At 43.7% G+C, this 24787-nt stretch overlaps 1 protein-coding gene across 1 annotated transcript; it reads left to right on the top strand.

Annotated features, from left to right (window-relative positions):
• On the top strand, positions 1 to 23929 carry PRDM4 (PR/SET domain 4). Its single transcript, XM_056847166.1, has 11 exons — positions 1 to 52; positions 9000 to 9133; positions 9605 to 9781; positions 11818 to 12585; positions 14494 to 14643; positions 16461 to 16579; positions 18808 to 18893; positions 20896 to 21023; positions 21656 to 21970; positions 22676 to 22844; positions 23506 to 23929. Exons 1-11 carry the CDS (start codon positions 42 to 44, stop codon positions 23825 to 23827), a joined length of 2379 nt encoding a protein of 792 aa, XP_056703144.1. The 5' UTR covers positions 1 to 41; the 3' UTR covers positions 23828 to 23929.
• The last annotated feature ends 858 nt before the right edge of the window (positions 23930 to 24787 follow it).

The following is a 24787-nucleotide window of genomic DNA, read 5'->3' as shown; positions in this document are numbered from 1 at the left end:
GCCCTCGCCGGGTCCGACCCCTGCCCGGTTTCGCCAGGCAGATGCATCCCAGGTGGGCGAAGGCGGTGTGGGGCAGTGGGTGGAGCGACTGGGGGCGGGGGGGGGATACCTGTTTCGATGGCACGCTCGGCTGGGACGCTCAGGGCGCGACCGCTCAGCGCCTGGACTGCCTCGCAGGGTGGTTGTGAGGATGGAATGGAGGGGGAAATAATAATAATAATAATAATAGTAATAGTAATTTTAAACATTGTCAAAGCATTGTCGAAGGCTTTCACGGTCAGAGTTCATTGGTTCTCGTAGGTTATCCGGGCTGAGTAACCGCGGTCTTGGAATTTTCTTTCCAGACGTTTCGCCAGCAGCTGTGGCAGGCATCTTCAGAGGAGTAACACTGAAGAGGAGAGACACTGTCCTTCAGTGTTACTCCTCTGAAGATGCCTGCCACAGTTGCTGGCGAAACGTCAGGAAAGATATTCCAAGACCACGGTCACACAGCCCGGATAACCTACAAGAACCAATTGTCAAAGCACTTCTCTGGAAGTCCAGAGGTGGTGGGAACACTATTTGGAGGGATGGGGTGAGTAATGGAGCACTGTATTTTGCGATTTTATATTATATAATTGTAATTAGGATGGCTTTATAAGTGCTCTTCCTTGTATTTTTATATTTTGTATGTTTTCTTTTTGTATGTTTTGATTTAAGCGTATTATAATTTTTTTTCTTTTTCTTCTCCTTTTTAATTATTATAAAAATAATAATAAAAGTCTGTTTAAAAAAAAGGATGGAATGGAGGGGGAAGCGTGCACACCGCTTGGAGAGCCTGGAATGGAGGGAGGGTGGCAGGTAGAGTGTAAATGTATAGGTGGTTTTGCTTTCCCCCTCCTTTATAGCATCCTGGGTTTACTGAATCCGAGCAGTCCATAATCCTTGCTCAACCATGAAGCCCGTAAGGCCTCCCCAGGTTTCTGTGGTGCTAAAAGTTGAAAGGCTGTGCTGTGTATACTGCTTTGGGGGAAGAGCATGTTCGTGGTATGTATGGCCAGGGCTGGAACTGCCCGGTGCTCTTATTTCCTATACTTGCATTAGGATATCTAAAGCAATGTGTATTTGGTACATTTTATACCACCTTTTCCCCAAGGAGCTCAGGGCAGCGTACATCGTTCTCTTCTCCTGTGTTTTACCCTCACAACAACCCCCTGAGGTTTGAGAGTGAGTGACTGGCCCAAGGTCATCCAGCAAGCATCATGGCTGAACGGGGGATTTGAACTGGGATCTCACGGTTTTACCACTTTGCTATGCTGATTTGATGTGCCTCTGAGCATGTCGGAGCATCTTTCCCTTGTTTGAGTAAGCACAGCCTGTGGAGTAACATAACTGGCAATTTTGTAGATAGATGAGCTTGTAGCATTTTGGTTCTGCTCTTCCTATTGGCCAGTGTTTTTCATCTTTGGTTTTTGACAAACTAGCTTGTGTGTGCCAAGAGAATTACATGCTTTGCACACAACGCCAGCTGTGCCAAGAGCATGCACTGGTTTGAACTCCTTAGAGGAAAAGTGGGATAAAATTTCTAAACAAAAGTACAAGGTGCTGTTCATATACACCGGCGGTTCCCAAACTTTTCGGGCCACTGCCCCCTTGGTTCCACAGACTCAACCCCAGCACCCCCTACCCTATAAAAAGCATTATTCAAAATAGGGGTTTGCATGACTCACTAAAGAAGATAATAACAATAAAATTTCAAAGCAGTAACAATTAATTGCACATCTATTCAAAATCAAATTAAAACTTTTTAGTTGAAATTTATTCAACAAAACTGATGAACTTGATCCTGTGGTACCAGCTCTTCAAAGTCTGGAAAGAAATCCTTATAGTTTCCACCAAATTTGCCAGCATGGTGCCACCTCTAGCACCCCCTGCTGCCCCCCCAGCCTCAGTGCCCCCCTAGGTAATCCCCCCCAGAGGGTGGTACTGCCCACTTTGTGAACCACTAATATACATCAACTGTTCCTGGTTACCAGGACCAGTGCCTATTTTCTTGTACTTCTCCCTGGTAAATTTCTGCCCCTGTTTTGTCCTGTTAATATTGCTAATGTGAGTTGCTTGAATGGTCAAGATTCAGCTGCTTCCTCGGTGTATCTATAAGTTAAATCTCTGTGTTTGCGTGGGGGGGGGATTCACCTTGCTTGAAATGCATATAAAATACACTCATGAATGTGCCATGGGATTCATGTTGAAGTGTTGATAACAGATTATAGGACAATTGTGTTTTTCAAGCATATCTTTACCACCTTAGAGTCTAAAATGCTGCAGGACAGCCTGTTACAAGTACGTGAATCATACGTAGTAGAAACCTCAGCAGTTGGTATAGTGTGGAAAGACTTCAGCCTGTTGTGTTTGGTATGAGAATATAGGGCTGTTACAAGCATGTTTCTGTCCATGAAATGTTGGAGGTATGCTGCTGAAGTTGGGATTCACAAAGTTTAATTACAAGCAAGATCTGTTTCAAAAAATTTGCAACTAAAGCTGTGGTTGATTAGTGCAGCCTATACAAATGATCAGTGATAGTTCTTATACCCTATTTAGAGCAATGATAAAGCCTAGAACTATGGATCAGCATATTCAGACTGGGGTCTGTGGACCCTTGGGGATATTCCTGTTGCCTTTAGAGTGCTGTTTATAGCAGTAGACAATGGCAGTGGTTGGGTGAAACTGACAAGGTTGCTGCTGTGACCTCTCATGAGGATAGAGAGTCAGTGTGGCTTGGTGCAAGTACAGAGTGACTGAGGTGCCAAAAAGCATCCAGAGTGAAGCCAAATGAAGCTGGCTGCTCTGAAGTTTGATGCTCTAATGACAACACTCGCACATCCTGGGAACCTTTAAGCTCCCAGGTTATTGGCCTGCAGAATGAGGGATTATTTCATCCCATGTTTTGTCTTCTGTTCCTTCTGCACAGGTGTTTGCAGGTATGTCATAGGCCTTTGAGAGCTGGTGTGGTGTAGTGGTTAAGAGCGGTGGAGTCTGATCTGGAGAACCGGGTTTGATTCCCCACTCCTCCACACAAAGCCAGATGGGTGACCTTGGACTAGTCACACTCTCTCAGCCTCACCTACTTAACAGGGTGTCTGTTGTGGGAAGGGAAGGTGATTGTAAGCCATTTTGATTCTTCCTTAAGTGGTAGAGAAAGTCGGCATATAAAAACCAACTCTTCTTTTTCTTCTTTGGTAAAGGAACTGTTCAAAATAGCATCTTGAATGGATCGCCCACCTTGATTACACATCGCTTACTTCCCTCCTCATTGATACATGTTTATATTGATACATGGGTACATGTTTATATGGCAGACCTGCTATTTAGATTATAAGGTCTTATGGGTAAAGATGTGTCATTTGTTGTCATTCTGAGACAATATGGTTGACCAGATTTCAGAGAGGCTGGTTATCTTCATTAAAGTGATGGAGAAAGCTCACTTTCTGAGTCTCTCTTAAAAGCACAGGAGGACTTTGCAGGCTATAGACATAGCAATCCTATACCAGTGACAGGTGAGGGACAAGGCAGAGGAAAGAGTATGCTCTGTTATGTGTGCATGGGCATGTGTTTGCAATCTGGGCACTCAAATACACATTGTGCCTCCTCTGTCCTTATTAGTGGAAGCTGGGCAACTTGGTATCTCTAAACAATGTAATCCTTTGCATTAATGTTTTGTAAGAAACCAACTGAATGTGGGAACAGATGTAAGAATACAGCTGTCCACCACTGAATCAGTCATTTGTGATTTTGTTTCAGCATTATCTTTCTTTATCTTTCTTTAAATGTTTTGTAAGATTGGTTTTTAAATGAAGTATCCTAGCTTTTAGGTTTAATGAAAATAAAGTTCCATACCCAGACATATTTATACATTTCTATCAAAGCAGGACATCGTTCCCTTCTAAATTTTTATCCTTACAATACCCCTGTGATAAACCATAGTATTAGACTGTTTAATGATACATAAATGTATAAATAAATAAGAGAGCAAAATATTGTCGAAGGCTTTCATGGTCAGAGTTCATGACCATCTTGAACGGGCTCTCTTACGTGAGAGAATTCATAATACCCACAGAGAACTTGCTGCCACAGACAAGGAGTTGTTTTCCTTACATCGAGACCACACAACACAGCATACAAACAAGAGTAAAAGAACATGAAAGATACTGCAGACTTGTCCAACCTGAGAAATCAGCAGTGGTTCAACATGGACTAACTCAAACAGGACACAAGGTTTTATTCCAAGACACTGAAATACTGGACAGTTCTACCAACTATTTTGTCAGATTGCACAGAGAAGCCATTGAAATTCATAAACATCAGCACGAATAAGGTTTGGCTTCCTGTCCTGGAAAACTCCAGACTGACAAAGACTACAGTCCACAATAGCCATGCAGATTAGCTTTGGATTCCACATGTTAACAGATCACTTCAGGATACAATGGTTCCACATTAACATACCACACCCTAATTAGCACATTACCTTGATACTTAAAGGACAATGATTAGCACATTGCCTTTGATTCTTTTGCAGGACAATGACTCAGCTCAAACCCAACCCTCTTCTGACTATATATATTACTCTTCCAACACACTTTGACACTGTCCTTCAGTGTTACTCCTCTGAAGATGCCTGCCACAGCTGCTGGCGAAACGTCAGGAAAGAAAATACCAAGACCACGGTCACACAGCCCGGATAACCTACAAGGAATAAGAGAGCATTTAATTAACCTGTTTTTTGTCGAAGGCTTTCAAGAACCAACCTGTTTTTTCTTCATGCAAAAATATTTTACATTTATCTGGCCTCTGGGCAACAGAAAACAACTCCGCACCATCCTCTATATGACAGCTCTTCACATACGTGAAGAATTATTATTATTATTATTGTTGTTATTATTATTATTAGTTATTGTTGTTGTGACTTGGTATACAAGCCAGGATTTTTTTTAAAAAATTGTAGTTTTAAGCTATATTAGAGGTGGTAGACATGCATGTGCCAGTGGATTTGCATGTGTGCTTCCTTAATGTTGTGGATCACATTATTTTGTATTGAATTTATCGTGGAAACGCAAGAGTGCGGATGATTTTACTAAAACAAGAATGGTAACAAAAACACAGGAGATCGTGCAACTTGTGATGCATCAATTTATCAATGGTCCCAAGTTAAGCTTATGACTAGGCATGTGCGTTCAGATCTTTCCAGTCCAAATATATATCTGAAAAAATACTTTATCACTACTATCTGGATATATTCAGGTCTCTGAATGGTACCCAGAATTTTCTGGGATACCAGGAAATGGATCCTGAAAAATCCTAAAAATATTCTGGAGTAACCAGGAATAATGGGACCCAGTGTTTCAAGGCTCCCAGGACTGTTTTTGTCTTGTATTTTGCTGTTGTCTCTGTCAGTGTCTTCTTTCCAGAGCTTGGTATCAGCTTGCCAGGTTGACTTGGCGTAGATTCTGTGCTTTTAAATTAGTTCTATGGGCCTTGCAAGTTGCACATTTTTTTCTTTGCACTAATTGGTTTGCATTAGATTCTTAGGTTTGACATTGGCTTGGATTCTCTGGGTCTCTGGTGGATTGGATGCTCCACTTTGACATTTGATGGGCATGCAACAGTGTTCCTTTAAAAAAAGGCAGTTTGGCTTGGAAGATTCTCTGATTTGACATTTGTTGTGTTAGGCTTGCCACACTGTGCTTCTGCTGGGCTTCCCTAGTTCTGCTTTGGTTCTTTGGGCTTGTTGGTTCTGTTTACTTTGGGAGGCTTTTGGCCAGTGGTTGCTTAGCTTGCGCTTCTGTGTTTGGTTTGCCCTGGAGAAAGCTTGGAATTCCTGACCCCCATAGTGTCACGGTCTCTGACATAATTATGGTATTTTGTGTACATGTGCAGAATTAATTCCATGTAGAGCTTGAACACAGCATATAAAACTGAACCATAAACTGCAGAGGTTTATGTAATGAAAAGCCTGGTAACAGCTTACAAAATGCTGACAGAATTATCTCAAGGTCAGAATTCTTTAAGAGCTACCCTGGTCTTGTCCTTGAAGAGAGAAGTATAGAGTCACTTTCATTATCTGTCAGTAAGATGTAACTAAAATCACCTTTTCTGATTCAGCTGCCAGCTGTCAGCTGAATCTCAAAGGCAGAAAAGTCCTGCCATCCTCAAGGTATACTAAAAAGATCTTACTTCACTGTAAGTGCATTAATAGCTTCAACTTTGCTTTTTATAACCTCAAGGCAGTAACTTCTTGCTTTCTGTGACCTTGCTAAAGGCTACATTCTATAACCTTGCTGAAGGCTTCGTTTCATACTAACCAGATGGTTACAAGTTGCAGTGTAAGCAATAATTGTGTTTTATGCTTTATATAGTTATATATTGTGTTATAGATTTCTAAATGGTCTCATTTAATGCGTATTGTACTAACGATGAGAATGGTATGAAAATTGAGTATATAATGTGATCATGAAACTCAGAAGTGATTGTTTATACTTTAAGCAAAATAGACTTAAAGGAAAGGAAGCCCATATACGGTCATGGGGAACTGAACAGCTGCAACTAAGACATTACTGCACTGCTCATGTTATCTGAAAGAGGGAATAAAAGGTATCCCTCTTGATGGATAAAAATGTTGTCTGAAAGTGGGAATAAAAATTCCCCGTCACTCTTAATGAGTCTAAAACAGTATAAATACAGCCACAGTAAGCCCAGAGAATCAGAACCTTCCAAAGGCTCTCAAGAAAAGGCTGACTGGTATGTATGGCTTAAATACATTACTCTAGACTTTGTGAATTAGATACTTTGAACTGAATCAGAATAATTTGACTGTTATATTTTAGAAGTTGGATTTTGAAACTGAATAGTATGTAAGACTTGCTTGCTTTTACTTCATACATTGTAAATACATGCATTGTACTTTGACAAGAGTTTTTATAGAAGTGTTAAAGACTTTATACATATTGTACTAGAAGTATGTCAGTAAAAAGACTTGCTTTTTAAAAGTAGGTAAAGTTGTTGAGTCTTTACTCGATGATTGGCTGAATAAGATAACTTCACTTCTCAGTAAGTGATACATTCTAAGAGCCTATCATCTGAACAGCACGACCTGCTTCAATAGGAAACAATGGAGGATGGCTAGGGGAACCTTGTTCAGGGACCCATAGAATTGGACCTCTTGGTCCAATTCACTTGAAACTTGGGTGTTATTTAGTGGACAGACACTAGCAGCTATGCTGCAATTTTGGTGCCATTAGCTTTAAAACGGCCCCCTCAAAAAGATTCCCTAAGGAATAATGGAGCCAAATAATATTGGATCCCCCCTCCAAATCCCAGACCTAAATACCAATCAGTATTTGGCACCTGAAAAATAGTATTCCAATATTTTTCAGTTCCCTGATATCAAATTTTTATGGGGTGCACATCCCTGTTTATGACAGAAAGACTGCAGACCCGAAACACTTACCTGGATGTAAACCATGTTGAACACAAAAGATCTTTCTTCTGTGCAAACTTGCGTAGGACCGCGCTGCAACTGCTGTCACTCAGCAACTCCTCTGAGTCATATTTGCTGCTAATCTCTGCCCTAAACAGTGAAAAGGGCTGCAGTAATAAGGAAATAAGGAGTCTGCATTGAAACTGTCTGGCTATTAGCAGTCAGGCAGTGAAATGAGACAACGGGATGGGAGCAGCCACAATGGCACAATGAGGACTGGGATTGTGAGGCAGGGAACTATCCTATAGCAGTTTGCTGCATTAGAAAGGATGGAAGAAGCCCCAATTGGATTGTATTTTATTTAAGCCTCTGGTTGGGTTTTTTTTTCTGGATTGAAAGGCAGGTAGAAATCAAGTAAATTCACAGAACCAGTGTGGTGCAGTTGTCACAGTGTTGGACTAGGGCTTGGAAGTGTCTTCCAGTGTTGGAAGGGTAAAGGTAGTCCCCTGTGCAAGCACCGGGTCATTACTGACCCATGGGGTAACGTCACATCCCAATGTTTATTAGGCACTGTGTTTACGGGGTGGTTTGCCATTGCCTTCCCCAGTCATCTACACTTTACCCCCAGCAAGCAAGCTGGGTACTCATTTTAGTGACCTCGGAAGGATGGAAGGCTGAGTCAACCTCTGGCGGGCTACCTGAAACCAACTTCCGTCGGGATTCAACTCAGGTTGTGAGTGGAGCATTTGACTGCAGTACTGCAGCTTACCACTCTGCGCCACGGGGCTCTCTATTGTTGGAAGATATCAGTTCAAATCCCCACTAAGCTTTGAAACTTGCTGGGTGACCTTGGACCTCTCGCTCTCTCACCCTATCCTACCTTGCAGAGTTATTATGGAGATGAAACTGGGGCGGGGGGAGAAGAACCACACACATTTTCTTGAGCTCCTTGGAGGAATGGTGGGATAAAAATGCGATAGAATAATGAGCCACTGATTATTTGGAATAGTTGGATCTGATTTAATTATTTAGAATAATATTTTTTTTAAATTCAGTATTCAGCAATTACATATAACTTATTGAAGAAAGCTTTCTTACATGCTTAGTTTTGATGCATTCTACTATAAAAGCACAGAACAAAATAGAAAAGGCTGATGATTAATCAATTAATAATAGTAACCTCTGGAGTTAGTTCCCTTTAAGAACATGAACAATAAAGAACGTGTCACAGTTGAATCTAATCTGCCTGTAGTAAAGGTTAGCAAAGAACAAGAGTCCAGTACCACCCTGAAGCCTAACACAATTTTTTGCAGAGTATGAGCTTTCGCGAGCCGCAACTCACTTCTTCAGATAAACATGTATAGGTTGTAAGCCTCTTGAGATTCTGCCACCTTGATGCAAAAACTCTTGGCACGTTGTGTGCCTGTGTGGCTCATTTTCCTATGCACACTGTATGAGTCAAATGCAAAACCAGATAAGGAGCAGTTCTGAGAACTTCCTTGGTTTGAATATAATTTCTAAGCTGTATAAATGCTCTTTCTCCTAGGATGAATGAAATGAACTTGAGCCCGGTAGGGATGGAGCAACTAGCAGCTTCCTCTGTGAGCAGCGCTCTGACTGTCTCGGGAAGCCACCTGGGTCTGGCTTCCTCCCCAACACACAATGCCATATCAACATCAGGTAACATGATAACTTTAGGATGAACGGGTTAATTCCTGCGTTATCTGATTCGTTGTGCTTCCCAAGCTAGCAGAAAGGTGTGTGCTCGATCAAACCGAGCTTTAGGGGAAATGGGAGGGCTTGTCTTCCTGTGCCTGAAGGAAGCCAATGTTATCTTTAGCTCCCTTTCCCATGGCGAGCCACTACAGAAACTTGGCTTCAGGATGCATACTAATTTTCAGGCATGAGAATGCTCTTCAAATGTTGCCAAACAAGATGTGGTCAACTTGTGTTGGAAATGCAGGCGCTGGTGTTTTTGCCATAGCGTATGAGACAATCCCAAGTGTGCTAGCAAGGAAGGAGAATGCGTTTTCCAAGGAGCATTTGTCCCTGTTTGGAAGCCAAACGTTCTGGCAACCTTTCATAATTTGCTTCATTTGTCTAAATGTTAACTGTCTTTTCACTGTTCTGTACGTGTTGTTTTCTTGGTAGGATTACCAGTTGCGATTCCAAATTTGGGGCCCTCTTTGCCCTCTGCATTGTCCCTGATGCTTCCAATGGGCATTGGGGATCGAGGAGTGATGTGTGGTATACCCGAGAGAAATTATACCTTACCTCCACCGCCTTACCCTCACCTTGAAAGCAGCTACTTCAGACACATTCTACCTGGTAAGTAGTGTAGTCCAGGGGGGTGGGCAGGGAGGAGAAGGATTGAGCCAAGTCTGTGGTGAGCAGGCATTCTTATAGGACAGTGATGGTGAACCTTTTAGAGACCGAGTGCCCAAACTGCAACCCAAAACCCACTTATTTATTGCAAAGTGCCAACACGGCAATTTAACCTGAATACTGAGGTTTTAATTTAGAAAAAACAACTGCTACATTAACATCTTTTGTCTTAAAAGAAAAACACAATAACAAATCTACCCCTATACAAAAAATAGCTAACGCTATTAGTTAACACTAAAGAAATGGATATTCCCTGAATCAACAATCTACAGCAGTGATTCTCAGTTGGGGTTCCTTTTGAATTTGCAGACCTTTTGGCCTGCTCTGAAAAAGGCATCTGAGTGCATTTCCTACCTTTGATTCACCTCCACTGTACATGCGTTGGACCTATCTAGTCCAGCTCCTGTATCTCACAGTGGCCCACATCTATAATAAGGAGGTAGCACATACCCGTCAGGGCTAGTAACCCGTGATGGACTTTTCCTCCAGAAATTTGTCCAATCCCCTCTTAAAGGCATCTAGGCTAGATGCCATCACCACATCCTGTGGCAAGGAGTTCCACAGGTTAATTACATGCTGGGTAAGCGGGTGTTCCTCTTTTAGTAGGGGATTTCAGTGAAAGGTGGGAGGCGCCGCAAAGCCCACACTGTGGCCCGAGCGCTCTGCTCCCCTCCAGCTATGCCATACTGTGAGCTGTGCTCCCCTCCAACCTAGCTCCTCTCCAACCCCACCACAGGAATCCCCTTCACCACAGACTCAACAGGCTGCCATCCGCGCTGCACCCTCACGCCGTATGTGAGCCGCCCTGCCGCATGTGACAGGAGGGAATGTAAGAAATGCCCTCAGGCGCACGTGGAGAGGGGGAGGGGAGCAGCCCGGCCCCACGTCCCTCTGGCTTTCTAGTAACGAACTCAGGCGAACTCTGTGCTGGGGCGATGGCACGCGTGCCCACAGAGAGGGCTCTGAGTGCCCCCTCTGGCACGCGTGCCATCAGTTCGCCACCACTGTTATAGGACGACCACTTTGAGGATAGGATGGAGGGGAGTATATTTAAAAAGAAGAGAAGAAGAAGGGTTGGTTTTTATATGCAGACTTCCTCTACCTTTTAAGGAGAATCAAACCGGCTTACAATCTCCTTCCCTTCCTCTCCCCACAACAGGGACCTCGTAAGGTAGGTGGGGCTGAGAGACTTCACAGAGAACTGTGACTAGCCCAAGGTCACCCAGCGGGGTTCATGTGGAGGTGTGGGAAATCCAACCCAGTTCTCCAGAGTCCACCGCTCTTAACCACCACACCACACTGGCTCTGTAGGAATGAATAATTATTTTATTGTCATAAGTCATAATGAGAGCCTGTATATTTGGTTTGGACTGTGTTGTGGGGAAGGCAGGATGTATAAGTGTCTGCAGCCATTGTGAATGTATGTCCCATTTTCCTTTTCTTGTGTTTGATTCTGCCTAAAATTATTATTTGGAAAATGTTGAGAGCCAGTGTGGTGTAGTGGTTAAGAGTGATGGTTTGGAGTGGTTGACTCTGATCTGGAGAACCGAGTTTGATTCCCCATTCTTCCACATGAGCGGCGGAGGCTACTCTGGTGAACTGGATTTGTTTCCCCCACTCCTACACACGAAGCCATCTGGGTGACCTTGGGCAAGTCACTCTTTCAGCCTCACCTACCTCACAGGGTGTCAGTTGTGGGGAGTGGGAGGTGATTGTAAGCCAGTTCAAGTCTCCCTTAAGTGGTAGAGAAAGTTGGCATGTAAAAACCAACTGTTATTATTATTTTGTATTTTTAGGTTCCAGTTCCACTTTAAAACCAGATCACGACATTCACCTTTAACTACATGTTGAAGTCTGCGACCCTAAACTATAGAATTATCTGGTATAATGCATATGAATAGATTGCCAGTGGAGTTGGTAACTCAAGACTTAACCAACAGCTGCAGGCTGATGCTCTTCCTACTACTTCTCTTCCTTAGGTCTTTTATCTTACTTGGCCGACAGACCTCCACCTCAGTATATCCACCCCAACAGTATCAATGTTGACAGCAATCCAGCTTTATCTGTCTCCAGCAACCCCTCTGGCCTGGATCCCTACCAGCCCAACGGGACTGTAGGCCTTGAGCCAGGTATCGTCCCCCTGGACTCCCGCTCGGTGAACACACATGGCTCTCAGAGCTTGCATCCCAGTGACAGCCATGAGGTAGTTCTGGACACCACCATTACCATGGAGAGCGTCTCGAGGGTTACTAGTCCCATCTCTACTGACAGGATGGCTGAGGAACTTACCATGGGTGATGTAGCTGGGGATCATTCGCAGCTGGCAGCTGGCAGCCAGAATCACGAGCCCTTATCTGCAGACGCTGTGGGGCATAACGGCGTCATCCCCATTCACAGTAGCAGTTTGGAACTTCCTGTGGTTATGGAGCCCGGTCACATCGCAGGCCGCGTTAGTGGAATATCTGACAGGACGCTCAGTGACTCCATCCATACGGTGGCCATGAGCAGCAATTCCGTGAGTGTCGCACTTTCTACCTCACACAACCTCACGTCCCTGGAATCTGTCTCCTTACATGAAGTGGGTCTGAGTTTGGAACCCGTGACCGTATCCTCCATAAGCCAGGAAGTAGCCCTGGGACAAGATCATGTGGATGTCTCTCCTGACAATCTTGCCTTTGTACCATCGTCACTACAGATAGAAGACTCAAATTCAAACAAAGAAAACATGGCTACCTTGTTTACCATATGTGAGTGTGCGCCAGTGTTCTTGCCTTGACCCCTGAGTAGCACTTACATTGCAGCTACTGTACGGCGGAAGCAGGAGAATACTTGCAACAGTCTTGCAGTGCAGTCCAAAGCAGAATTACAGTTTTCTAGGCCATTGATTTCAGTGGACCTAAAAGGGTGTTTCTCTACTTAGTGTTGCATTGTTAGTTTCTTCTGGGTCAGGTGGGGAAAACCAAAGGTAAGCTATAAATGAAGTTTTGAAGAAGCTGGGCAAATTGGAGCTAAATTGTACAATATGTTTGAAGAAACCAAATTCTTGTGTTTCGTCAGCTCCGTCATATTTCCCCCTTTTCCTGTACAAAATAGAAATCGTTAATGTTGAGGTTTTCCTTTGTCCCTGTTGGTGAAGAATAGAAACATTGGCCTCACCTGCTGTATCTCCATCTATTATGTATACAAAAGATTTACATCCTGCCTTTTGATCAGATGGTTTATGCAGTGGCTTACAGTAATGTAATAGCTTAAGCAGAATTAAAAGGACAGAAGAGCAATAAGATAAGAGCAACAAAAGGTAATCAAATACTTTATCTCAGTACAAGCATCCTGGCAAACAACTGCTATCCTATAAAAATGTTTACCTGTTTCTGCAATAGCCAACCAAAATTTTGTACACCTTTATTGCCTGGTCCCTTGAAAATGATTTTTACCATCTCAGGCAACTGATGACTAGCTATTTACAAGCCTGCAGTACCAGAAATACTAATTTAGTAGCCCTGAATCAAGTCCAGTTCATTGTCTAGTGGTTCAGAATGGACACTTAAGAACCATATTTTTGTATGATTTTAGTTTTGTGGATACAGATCTACTGTGGTAGTAGGATGTGGGCAAGTATTGTAAGTGGTTGTGTTGGTCGGCAGGAAAAAATCGTGTAATTGCTTTCATTAAGTCTAGTCAAAATCTCAGAAAACAATTTGCAAACTTTCAAGTACTGATGAAGAGTTCTGGAGAGCTCAAAAGGCTGTGTGCTATTTGCATGTCTTGTTTTTGGACCAGCTGGATGTGTGTCAAAGACAATCAAAGCAAATCTGAAACACTGTTCTCATACGTTGGCTGTTGAAAGAACAAAATATGTATCTGAGTTGCCACAGTCTGTCTAGAGTAGCCTGTGGGTTTGGTTGGGCTTGAACTTTGGTAACTTGTGTCACAATATCCTAATATCCTCTGTGACTCTGGATATCTGTTCACCAACTACTCATTTGTCTTGATGTTCCTGTGTGCAGTATTTTTATCATGCTTGCTGGTCTTGTGGTACATGAATGTAACACCCTGGTTTCTTTTTATGCTTTGAGAGGCAAAAATGGTTGTGGCATTGCCCACAAATTCTGTATGACCACTGCCAAATCTCAGATGGCCAGAATATTTTCCTTGCACACAGCATGTAACGCAGTGACTAATTCAGTGATTTAATCTTCAAATATTCTGTCTTTTTTGGGGGGGAGCAGTGAAGGGGTAGCACAAATTCCTCTTTATATCCCCATAGGCTACAATTATGATATGCAAGGGTTCTGGCAGCCCGTCACAGGAGGCAAGCACTCTACTCGCTTTTATGAGCCTCCTATGGGTCATTCTGACCAATCAGAGGCTCCAACTATATAACAACAACAAATAGTGACAGAGAACTATAGAGTAACCCTGATGTTGCACTGTAATTCAGGTGCAGTGGTTCAGGTCAGCTGACCCAGACAAGCAGACTATTAGCGTGACTTACATTGCTGATTTACAGCCCTGTTATGGGACTGAGCTCTTGGGATGCTGGGCTATGTGAATGTAACTCCTTGCTGTAACTTTCCATCATTGACGTTTACATTTTGTTTCTGTAGTAATAGCAAAGAATATTTTTCTGATGACCCATGTCCTTTCACCTGCAGGGTGCACACTCTGTGACAAGGCGTACCCATCAGATTGCCCAGATCACGGGCCTGTGACCTTTGTTTCAGACACCCCAATAGAGAGCCGAGCCAGGCTTTCTGTCCCAAAACAGCTTGTTATCCGGCAGTCTATCATGGGAGCTGAAGCTGGTAAGGATCTTGTTAACTATGGATTTCATGTAGGCATGGGGGTGGGAATCCAATCAAACAAAGCGTATTAAGAATAACAAAGAGATGGTACATGGGAAGAAGGTAGTCTCGGCAGAGTATTATGGATACAGTTCAAGATTGTCATTGTTTTCTGGCCATAGATCAGTGGAGGGCACTTTTGCCTTATGTCTGTGCTAATTATCAAGAGATTAATGAGGAGATCTATGTCTAGACCTGTCACGCCCCGGGCTCGGAAGCGCGGAGCCGAGGGGGGGGGCTTGAGTGTCTACTCGAGGTTGTGGTGTTTCCTCGGCCTCAGACCACTCAGCCGGGGAATCTGAGTCTGCCTCCCCATTTGAGTCTGCCAGGATTTTGGGCTACAGCTCTCTAGCCCGTCCTAGCCAGCCATCCTCCTCGGCCTCCACGCCACAACCCCCTTTTAAGCCCGTCCTCCCCTCTTAGCCCCGCCCTCCCGAGACCATATAGGCTGGGCTTTATCTCTCCTTCTGGGATCCGCCTGTTGGAGGAGTCCTCCTGGTAACTCCCGTCGGCCCCTCCGAGCGGTCCTCGGCCTGCAGGGGAAAGAGGGGGGCCGTTTGAAGAGCCAGCCTGTCGAGCCGGCTCTTGGGTCTTAAGGCCCCCGAAGTTTTCCTGTCCGGCCTCTCCTCCCGGCTTCTTCCTCCCCCTCCCTCGCTCTCCGCTCCCCCTCTCTGGCCTGCCCCCATTCTGCCGGGCTCTTGAAGTCTCCCGTCCCTCTTGGGCCCCAGGTAAGCTGGTCCGGGGCTGTGGAGGGCGCCAAGATGGGACCGAGTCCGCCCCGTCCCACGGTTCCCCCCGCCTCCCGGCGAGGGGTGGGGTAGGGGCCAAGCCTGCGGCGGCCCGCGGCTTCCCCGGCTTCCCGGCAAGCGGCGGGGTGGGGGTCGAGCCGGCGCCGGCCCGCGGCTCCCCCGGCCTCCCGGCGAGCGGCGGGGTGGGGGCCGAGCCTGCGCCGGCCCGCGGCTCCCCCGGCCTCCCGGCGAGCGGCGGGGTGGGGGCCGAGCCTGCGCCGGCCCGGGGACGGGCTGGGCGCAGGACAAGACCTTCTTTTGATATTCTTAACACAACTTCAGGGAACGTTTTCCACATTGATTAATATGCTGTGGAACCCTTGCATATGTCTACTTCTGAATCTGAGCACATAGCAGAGGATTTTAGGGTATATTGTAAGTTAACACGGGCTGTTGGTCATTCCTTTTAGGCATCAAGTGATACTTGTCTGCCATTGCTGGTCTTCAAATTCCCTGGAACAGTTTGAAAAACTCTTCCTCAAACCATTGTTCTCTGAAATTGAAATGCAGCTAACAAAACCTGGCCAGAAATTTCATTCAGAGTAACTGGGGTGGTGGTCATCAATTATGAATATCATTTATGTTGTTGAATTTTAATTGTGCAAATTGGTAAGCTGAGTCTTGCTGAATCCCTCGGTGCTTCTGCAGTTTTTGAAATAAACATTTTCTATTTTTACAGGAAGCGCCATGCAATCTTTAATGAGCAAAGGAGGTCAGGACCTCAGTTTCACAGCTTACCTGAAAGTAAATGACTTGCTATTGGAAAAGAATGTAGATACAGTGGTTGCAATTGAGCTTATTCCCAAAAGTGTTATGTGTTAATTGTTTCTGTGAATATCCCATTTGTATAAGCTTTCATGGCCTGATGCTTAGCCGTAGCTGTCAGAGCACTGTATTGCAAATATGACATCTCTTTTTGCTGGTCTTCGCTCGTTGTAGTTCTTGACTGTGTAGTCAGTGTATTATTGTTTTTCTTAATACTGTTGGTAGGTGTGTGGGCTCAAGAAACCATTCCTGTGCGGACTTGCTTTGGTCCACTCATCGGACAACAGAGTCACTCCATGGAGGTGGCTGATTGGACAGACAAAGCAGCCAATCACATTTGGAAGGTCAGTTCGAGGTTCTTTCCATGTGGTTTTGTTTTATGCAGAACGATGGCTTGCATGTTGGCTTTCCTCTTTCCACGAACAAAAATGCAATACTGCATCAGGTATAATGAAACAGTATCCTGAACTATGTGGTAAATAATGATGCTTTATGTATTAGACAACGTATCCTCACTTTTCCTATTCACAGTGCTTACAAATGATCCCTTAGGGCACATCTGCCTTACTCGTTGAACTGGATTTGTTTATGTATTTATTTATATTTTGGCCATATCCTGCCCAAGCTGGCTCGGGGCAGCTAACAACAATAATTAAAAACAGAATGTTACACAAAATTCTAATCTATAATTAAAACCCAGTCAACATTGAACACTTAAATAGTGCACTAAAATCCCATTTTATCTTGCCCTGCTTGAATAAGTCCGCAACCATTCGCTAAAAAACAGGGGAGGCAAGGGGAAAACGCAGAGGGGGGCTTGGTCGGTAGCCAGTGTACTGTACAGAGCATCCATGAAGTCCTCAACCATGTGCCCAGTGGAACATCTCCATCTTGCTGGCCCTGCGGAACTGAGAAAGGTCCCCCAGGGCACTGGTCTCTTCAGACAGAGAGTTCCACCAGGCTGGGGCCACGGCCAAAAAAGCCCAGCCTCTGGTTGAGGACAAATGGACCGCCCTTATGCCAGGGATCTCCAGTAGGTTTTGAGAGCTAGAATGCAGTGTCCTCGGGTGGGGGGACATACCTGGAGAGGCAGTCCTGCAGGTATGAGGGTCCCAGCCTGTTTAGGACTTTATGTCAGAACCAGTACTTTGAACCTAATCTGGAAGCCAACTTCCAGCAAGCACAGCAGCTGGAACATAGGCAAAATAGCAGCTCTCCAAGGGGAACTAGTTAAGACTTGGGCCACTGCATTCTTAACTAGTTGGAGCTTCCGGAGCAGTCCCAAGGGCAGCCCTACATAGAGCAAGTTACAGTAGTAAAGTCTGGAGGTGACCATTGCATGGATCACTGTGGCCAAGTGGACTGGGACAGGTAAGGAGCTAGTTGTTGGGCATTACAAAGATGGTAAAATGCTCTCTTATCTACCATTGAAACCTGCTATTCCATGGTTAGCAACACATCCAGAACAACACCCAAACTCCTGATAGAAGCAGAGGGTTTCAATTGTGTCCCGTCAAGAGCTGGGAGCCATAAACCCTGGCCTAGTCCAGCCCGGACAGTGAAAGCTGAAAACGACAGTGAAGAAAGCTGATAGGAAGAAAATAGATTCCTTTGAAATGTGGTGTTGGAGGAGAGTGTTACAGATACCATGGACTGCCAAAAAACAAATCAGTGGGTTAGATCAAATGAGGCCTGAACTGACCCTAGAAGCTAAAATGACTAAACTGAGGCTATCGTATTGTGGTCACATCATGAGACGACAAGAGTCACTGGAAAAGACAGTCACGCTAGGAAAAGTTGAGGGCAGCTGGAAAAGAGGAAGACCCAACAAGAGATGGACTGACTCAATAAAGGAAGCCACAGCCTTCAATTTGCAATATCTGAGCAAGGCTATCGAAGATAAGACATTTTGGAGGACTTTCATTCATAGTGTCGCCATGAGTTGGAAGCGACTTGACGGCACTTAACACAACAGTCCAGTCTGACTCAGCCTCAGGACCTCTATCTTAGATGGATTAAGTTTTAGCCAACTCAGTCCTAACTATCTCACCTCAGCCTCCAGACACGTCCGTTGCTGCTGATCCCAACTGGTCATCCATTAACAGGTAGAGCTGGGTGTCATCCACATATTGGTAGCAACCCAGCTTAACTCTTGACTCACTGGGCAAGGGGACACATATAAACATTGAAAAGCATAAGAAAGAGAATTGATCCCTGTGGTACCCTACATATCAAGGGGTGCTGAGACAATACCTTTAATGTAGCTTGGCATCCCTCCGCCCCTGAGAATCTTATAAAATGAAACTCTGTTAGAGAGTTCTGGTTAAGGTGGCACTTTGCTAGGATTCAGATGTGGGTATCTCAGAAATTGGAATGAGTTGGGGCACGTTCTTTGATAGAAAGGAAGCAATTCCTCTTTAACAATAATAGTGGCCTATGATACGAAATTTGTGCTTTATCTGGCTCTTTAGACGCTTAATCTAGCAGGCAGCTGCATCCCTGTTCCTCAGGTGTCCTGTGTGGAGCTTTTACAACATCTGATCCAGCTGTTTATCTTCCCTTTTCACGTCAGATATATCACAATAACGTTCTGGAGTTCTACATCATCACAACCGATGAGAATGAATGTAACTGGATGATGTTTGTGCGGAAAGCCAGGTGAGAAAGAGAAGTGACAAGCAAAGAGTGCATTAGCAGAGCAATAGTGATTGTATGATATATGATATATTTGAAACCCTGTAATAGAATCTTCTCTTTTTTCTTTAATGTGAAATAGTACACTCCCTTTATTCAGTTTCTTTATCTATTCTAAAGTCTAATAATTTGAACTTGGGTATGCTTCAAGGAAGCCTAATTCTGATGTTAGCTTAATATTTTAACCACACTTACTCTCAAGGGACTGCACTGATTACTGGATAATAAATATATGGATACAATTCTGGTTGTAATAACTAAACTGAGGCTATCGTATTTTGGTCACATTATGAGAAGGTAAGAGTCTTGCTAGGAACAGTTGAGGGCAGCAGGAAAAGGAAGACCCAACAAGAGATGGATTGACTCAATAAAGGAAGCCACAGCCCTCAGTTTGCAAGATCTGAGCAAGGCTGTCAAAGATAGGACATTTTGGAGGACTTTGATTCATAGGGTCACCATGAGTCGGAAGCGACTTGACAGCACTTAACACACACACAGTAGTGCTTGTCAGCTGCTCTGCAGATTCTGACATGATACAAGGGGGGGGGGAGTAGAAATGGTTTTAATAAATGGAATAAGTCATGAATAACTACACTCATCTTTCCAAAAGGGCCAAGATAGGAAGAAGACAGCTGCTTCCTTTTGGATATCATTTGCCTCCGCTGCTACCTCATCCATCCATGTTCAAATAGGCTGCCCCTTTCATACTTGGAGCCAAGATTTATTTCTTTAGCTCCCCCCTCCCTCACCTTCGTAACCGTGGAGGCTGTGATGCTGCCCATGTAGGGCAAGACAGCTAAAAGGGTATTGGCCACAGAACATTACACCAAATTGACGACCAGTCAGTGCTGCTGACTCGATAGGCAGTTTACTCCCAGTGCTGCTGGTTCTGCCAGGCAAAGGAGGCCTTGGATACCAGCAAGCCACTGTTTTACTAGATTCCATAACATTTTTTTTACCTAGAGATCAAACAAATTAAAATCTCCTTTAGGCAACAAAAAAGAGCTGCTAGCTAAGGTGGTGGCTGCCTTATATCAATTTTAGGAACTCAAGGTCTTTGTAATCTGTAGGAAACCATACATTATGTTGGTTAGACAGGGCATTGTCTTGCCTTTGTTAGCTCCACCTGCAGGTTACGCTAAGGTTTGGGCCTTGGTGCTTTGACCCAAGTCAAAAGGCCAGACACACAAACCAGTTAAATGAAAAGATTTATTGTACACAATAAGACTCGTGCCAGCAAAACAAAGGATGCTAAGGACAATGAGTAATGAGCATAAGCCAGAGACCATCTTACATACACTTTTGTAGTATTTACTGACATCAGGTATGACATGCAGTGCTCAGGTTTATGACATATAACAGTTGCCGAATGTAATGATAAAATATTAGTACAATAATAAGTGTAGCTAATTAATTGCATCTAAGGGAGTCTTTTGAAATACAGACCCATGTTTGAAATGCATAGATTCTTTTTGAAATGGACAGTACATGATTGACATCACAGTTTTGATGATAAACACTTTGTGTATCTTCTGGGTGCATTCTGAACTTATCCTTGTGATGTTTTCAAACAATGGAATCTAGATTTCTTCAAGTGTGCCTCAAACTCTTATCTTTATGCAATTTATGATTTTTTTTGCATAGGCGCTTCCTGGTGATTTTCCTGTAAAGGACCTTCACATTCTCAATGTATGTTAAACTAAGGCAGAGTTCAGATAACCTCCAAGTTAGTAAGAAACTTTAAGTGCTTAATACAGTAGCTATTCCTCTAGGTTCAGTAGCCCCCTACACCTTGATCTCAGCCATAATCTTCTGTGGGTTTTCCACCCTAGATAGAAACTCCAGTTCAGGGAACAGACTGACTTCTGCAGCCACTTTCAGGGACCCTTGAGAGACCCATTCTAGACCTCTGCCCAAATGTTAATAACATAAAATCTTAATAGAACTTATTCCCTGCATGGGATAGGAACCGGGAAGAACAGAATTTGGTGGCTTACCCCCACGATGGAAAAATTTACTTCTGCACCTCGCGTGATATTCCTCCAGAGCATGAGCTTCTTTTTTACTACAGTCGAGATTACGCCCGACAGATTGGTAAGCAGTTGGCCAAGCTAACTACGAATGTTATCTTCTAGATTTATTCGGTCCCAGTTTTTCCTCTGCTGAAGTTCTGTTCTACTGTTTAGTCTTATGCTGTGAATATTGTCAGCATGTTGTCGTTGGAGATTTTCATTCCAGATGTTTGAAAAAATTGCTAAGCACTATCCTGCAGCCTGGGAAATCCAGTCGTGATCCCAAGATCACTTATCGAGTCCAAGTCTGTGCAGTCAACAGAAGAAAGAAGATAATTCCTGACCTGCACATTATTGCATATGAAGTTCCATATGATAACCTCATTTCAAGGACATTAATATGTGGCTTATTGAAGGAACAGGTGGGGTTAGGATTGTTTTGATACCTTTTGGGTTCCTGTGTGTTGGCGAACAATAATCTACATACCTTACTAGTAACAAAATACCACCTCATAGTATGGAACTTCTTTGCTGGAAAAAGAATTGTCCTGTTGCATTCTTACAATCCATAAGGCCAAGCTCTGTATTTTTTTTGTACTGAATCAAATGAAGGGAAGATGCTCCTTAGAAAGTGGAACTATTAGATAGCAAGGGCAGCCACTCTTTGAGTGATGTAATGATTCTAACACAGTATTTTCCCCTTTTGTCTTAAAGGTGTTCCTGAGCACCCCGATGTGCACACTTGCCACTGTGGAAAAGAATGTGCTTCCTACGCCGAGTTCAAGGCCCACCTGACCAGTCATATCCACAGCCACCTGGCCGGTCAGGGACACGCCAGCAGCCAGGGACCCGGCCACAGCAAGGAAAGGAAGTGGAAATGTTCCATGTGCCCTCAGGCTTTCATCTCTCCTTCTAAGCTTCATGTCCACTTCATGGGGCATATGGGCATGAAGCCACACAAGTGCGATTTCTGTAGCAAAGCCTTTAGCGACCCCAGTAATCTCCGAACTCACCTTAAAATACATACAGGTGAGTGATGCTTAAGCTTCCCTTTTCAAAGGGTCATCTGAGCTGGAGAACAAATCTGATCAAGGCGGTGACCACTGAATTGTTGGTGGATTCCTAAACTGGAAGACCAAATGGTGACTGCTCCTTGGATTGTCATGCACTGTATTATGTATTAAAGTTGTATGAGCCAGCTGCATGTTGCATTCGTTTCAGCCTTGTGGTCAACTATAATTTTTTTTAAGTTCCCCCTTACTTCTGTTCCCAGGTGCTTTGGATAAGTAGCCCCATCAGAACTGCAAAGCTGCTTAACAAGAGTAGCTGAGCTCAAGACATCCTGGGCACACAGATGTGCCCAGCTCTCAGTGCGAGAGAAGTGAATGCCATTTTCTAAATGGGATGTTGCAAAGCCTTGCTTAACAAGTCATTTGTGCAGAACCAAAGGAACACAACAGGGATGAGCTGTGTGTTCATTACTTTCATCCTTAAAGTAGGTCCTTGGTATACCACAGCATTCTTCCCAGGTGTCGTGAAGCTAATTTATTTCCTAGGATAAACAGCACTCCCTTTTTCATGGGCGTGGAGTAACCGGCACAGGGCAGTTCTAGAGATAGCAGGCTATAAAATACATATATATGGTACAAAGCTGGTGTTTTGTGTTTTTAACCCACATTTACAAGACGTTGGCAAGAACGTGCCTTACACAACTTTCGTATGTCCCAATTTTAGGGCAGAAGAATTATCGCTGTGCTCTTTGTGAAAAGTCGTTTACACAGAAGGCCCACCTGGAGTCACACATGGTTATTCACACGGGAGAGAAAAATTTGAAGTGTGATTACTGTGATAAACTGTTCATGCGACGACAGGATCTCAAGCAGCATGTACTCACCCATACACAGTAAGTGGGTAATTCACTAGACCTTTCAGATGGAGTGCTGTTGTCGCTCTGCAGGCTATAGGGAAGCCCTTATTTCTAAGGGCAATAATGGGTCTTTCAAACAAGCCCAAACCAAACGTTACACAAGAATACCAGAAACAGACTGAAGTATGAGCCTTTTACCTAATTGTACAAAGGATGCAGATATAAAAACCTCGTTTCATGTTTGCTTGTGTGCTAGTTTGTGATTACTGTCTTGGATCTCTGTGTGTGTAAAGTGCCGTCAAGTTGCAGCCAACTTATGGCGACCCCTTTTGGGGGGTTTTCAAGGCAAGAGACTAACAGAGGTGGTTTACCAGTGCCTTCCTCTGCACAGCAACCCTGGTATTCCTTGGTGGTCTCCCATCCAAATACTAACCAGGGTTGACCCTGCTTAGCTTCTGAGATCTGACGAGAGCAGGCTAGCCTGGGCCATTCAGGTCAGGGCGTCTTGGATCTAGGATGGTTTAATTAGCAATAACAAAAAGGGTTAATTTCTGTAACAAAAGCGTTAATTTCTCCATGTTACCTGAAACTGGAGGTAGAATATCTAACAAGCTTGCTTAACCATTAGTTCTCCTTTCGAAATGGTTCAGTTAAGTGTCCCACATTCTAAAATGCCATTTTTTTCCTTTTAATTTAGAGAACGTCAGATCAAGTGTCCCCAGTGTGAAAAACTGTTCTTGAGGACAAACCACCTGAAGAAACACTTAAACTCTCACGAAGGAAAGCGGGACTATGTCTGTGAAAAATGTTCCAAGGCTTATTTGACAAAATATCACCTAACTCGCCACCTAAAAATCTGCAAAGGGCCCACCTCCAGTCTCTCAGCCCAAGAGGAGGAGGAGGAGGAGGAGGAATCAGAGGAAGAGGAGGAGTTGATGATAAACGCTGTGCGGAGTGAAAACTGCAGGCTCAGCAGCAGTGTGTTTGTGACAAATGATACACTCGCTTGCCACAAGTAAGAAACGGAGGCCGCCTCATAATGTAAACCGGGGACTGTTACCTCATCCTGAAATCATGTTTATGTTAAACGAACACTTCTGTAATGAACATTTTTATGACTGATCAGCACTCCCTTCTTAATGGAAACGAATTATGCACTTTTCAAGGAGAGGTTTTGTGCAAGTTTAAGCCAATGAGCTCAGAGTAACTTTGCCTACCTTTAACTTTTAAACTTGTGATTGTGTTGACTTGGTTGATGTGTCATGCATGACTTTTAGAATGACAGGCAGGTGCAAGTCAGTTCTAATCAGACAACTGTTTGGAATGATGGATTTGTCAAGCTATTCTTTTACAATTAAAACTTTGATTTGTGTTTTCTGAAGTCCCATAATCAAAACAACCCGGATGGTCCAATGTTCCTGTTGTATATATTATTTTGAGGTCTGTAGAATCCTGTTAAAATCAGTATTCATTGTCTGTGGGATAGTTAGTTATACCCACACGTTAGGCAACTGATTATTTTCAGGGTAACAAGAATGTGCTGGTTCAGGATGGGATATTCTCAGAAAAGCATATTGTATATCAAAAACTTGCCTTTAAAAGTGGTTGCAGTATATGTGGTATTTATACTATATTTGGTAACCGATCAGCAGGGAGGAGGCAATCTGCTGCTAATATACTTATGGAACCAAGATCTCACTTTAAGTGGCTCATTAAGGGGAAATTAAGCACTGCTTTTTGTAATATATCAAGTACAGTTCTTGTCCTTAAAAATTGTTCAGGCTGATCAGGAAGCTAACAGCATCTCTAACCCTTACTATAATTACGCTAAAGTGCAACTCATTAGAAATCCTCATTTAAAAGTACATAGTCTGGAAAGAGTTAAACAAAAAGGCCCTCCTGGCTCTGACTGCTAGTTAAATATAATTATGGTAGCTAGCTATAATTATTTGGTCTTCAGCTAGCTCATATCTTTACAC

The sequence above is a fragment of the Euleptes europaea genome, chromosome 3 (assembly GCF_029931775.1).
Source record: "Euleptes europaea isolate rEulEur1 chromosome 3, rEulEur1.hap1, whole genome shotgun sequence".
NCBI classification, from domain to species: Eukaryota; Metazoa; Chordata; class Lepidosauria; order Squamata; family Sphaerodactylidae; genus Euleptes; species Euleptes europaea.
Note: the sequence above shows the minus strand (reverse complement) of the source record. Positions and strands in the feature narration are given on the sequence as shown.